The following is a 1767-nucleotide window of genomic DNA, read 5'->3' as shown; positions in this document are numbered from 1 at the left end:
CCGCGCGCGCCGCGTCCTCGCCCGCGGCCGCGGACGCCGCGGCGGCCTCGAGGTCGCGGAGCCGGCCGCCGCGGCCGCTCAGCTCCGCGAGCGCCGCGGCCCGCTCGTCCTCGGCGACCTTGAGCTTCTTCGCGGCCTCGGCGGCCGCGCGCCGCTCCTTCGCCCGCTCCGCGGCCGCCTCCTTGGCCTTGCGCGACAACTTCTCCCGCAGCTCGCCGACCTCGGCCGACGCGTCGCCGGGCGCCGCGGGCTCCGCGTCGTCGTCCTCCGGCTCCTGCTTCCGCGCGTCGCGCTTCGCCTTGGCGAGGTCCCGGCGCAGCTCCATGACCTGCTTCTTCAGCGCCTTCTCCTTCTCCGACGCCGGCGCCGCCGCCTCGCCGCCGCCGCCGCCGGCCTCGGCCTCGGCGAGGCGCGCCGTGAGCTGCTCGATGGCGAGCTTCCCCTGCTGCTTGTGCTGCTTGTAGCGGTCGACGACGGCCTCGAGCTTGCGGTTGACGTTGGCGAGCTCCGCGTCCTTTCGCGCGAGCAGCGCGGCCGCGTCGTCGTCGCCCTCATCGCCGCCGCCGGCGGCGCCCTCGCCCCAGCCGTCGTCGCCCCAGCCGTCCTCCTTGGGCGGCGGCGCCGCGGCGGCGGCGGCCTCGAGGGCCTCGACCTTGGCCCGGAGCGCGTCGCGCTCCGCGGCCGCGGCCGGGTCCGGCGCGGGCGCCGCGGGCGCGGCGCGCGCGGCCTCGAGCGCGGCGGCGTGGGACGCGCGGAGCTCGGCGATGGCCGCCTTGGACTTGTCCTTCATCTCGCCGTAGCGCTTGACGACGGCGTCGAGCTTCTTCCGCGTCGCCGCGAGCTCGGCGGCCGCCTCCGGGTCGGCCGCGGCCGCGGCGGGCGCGGCCGCGGCCGCGGCGGCGGCGAGGTCCTGCGCGGCTTTGTCTGCGGCGGCCCGCGACGACGCCTGGAGGGCCTTGTGCTCCGCGGCGATCTTCTCGACGGCCTCCTTGCCCTTCTTCTTCATCTCGTTGTACTTTTGGACGATCGCGTCCAATTTCTTCGCCGACTTGGCGAGCTCCGCGTCCTTGGCCGCGAGGGCCGCGGGGTCGCCGCCGCCGCCGCCGCCGCGCTCCTCCCTCTCCGCGAGGGCCTCGGCGAGCTCGCCGGCGACGTCGTCCGCGCGCGCCTCCGCGGCCTTCTTCGCGTGCGCGGCCTTGGAGACCGTCTCCTTGAGCGCCGCCACCTCCCGCTCGAGGGCCTGCGTCGACGACCGCGCGTCGTCCGTGACCTTGGTCACCTCCTCGCGGAGCGACTCCGTGGCGCCGCCCTGCTGCTCGAGCTGCTGCTTGAGCGCGCGGACGCGCTCCTCGAGCGCGCCGATCTCCGACGTCCGCGCCGCGCGCGCGGCCTGCGCCTCGCGCTTCGCGGCGTCGAGGTCGCGGCGCAGCATCTCCGTCTCGCCGCCCTGGTCCTCGCGGGCCCACTCGAGCTCCTGCTCGAGCTCCTTGACGCGCGCGTCGTCGCTCTTGGGCGCCGCGGCCCTCGCGGCCTTCTTCGCCGACGCCTTGAGCTCCGCGACCTCGGCCTCGAGGGCCGCGGCCGACTCCCTGAGCGCCGCCGCCTCGGCCGCCGCGGCCTCGAGGGCCGCGGGGTCCGCGCCGCCGCCGCCGCCGCCGCCCGCGGCGAGCTCGGCGACCCGCGCCTCGAGCGCCGCCTTCTCCTCCGCGAGCGCCTGCTTCTCCTTCTCCTTGTCCTCAACGCGCGACTTGGCCTTCTCCTTCAGCG

At 77.5% G+C, this 1767-nt stretch overlaps 1 protein-coding gene across 1 annotated transcript in view; it reads right to left on the bottom strand.

Annotated features, from left to right (window-relative positions):
- The window catches only part of AURANDRAFT_66134 (hypothetical protein), a gene marked incomplete at both ends in the record, with an annotated part of 5601 nt that overhangs the window by 1225 nt on the left and 2609 nt on the right, over positions 1–1767 (bottom strand). Inside the window, one exon of the mRNA XM_009041258.1 lies at positions 119–1714. Within this exon, the coding sequence (XP_009039506.1) occupies positions 119–1714 (1596 nt within the window). The remainder of the gene's footprint in view (positions 1–118; positions 1715–1767) is intronic.

The sequence above is a fragment of the Aureococcus anophagefferens genome (genome assembly GCF_000186865.1).
Source record: "Aureococcus anophagefferens unplaced genomic scaffold AURANscaffold_20, whole genome shotgun sequence".
Taxonomy (NCBI): Eukaryota; class Pelagophyceae; order Pelagomonadales; family Pelagomonadaceae; genus Aureococcus; species Aureococcus anophagefferens.
Note: the sequence above shows the minus strand (reverse complement) of the source record. Positions and strands in the feature narration are given on the sequence as shown.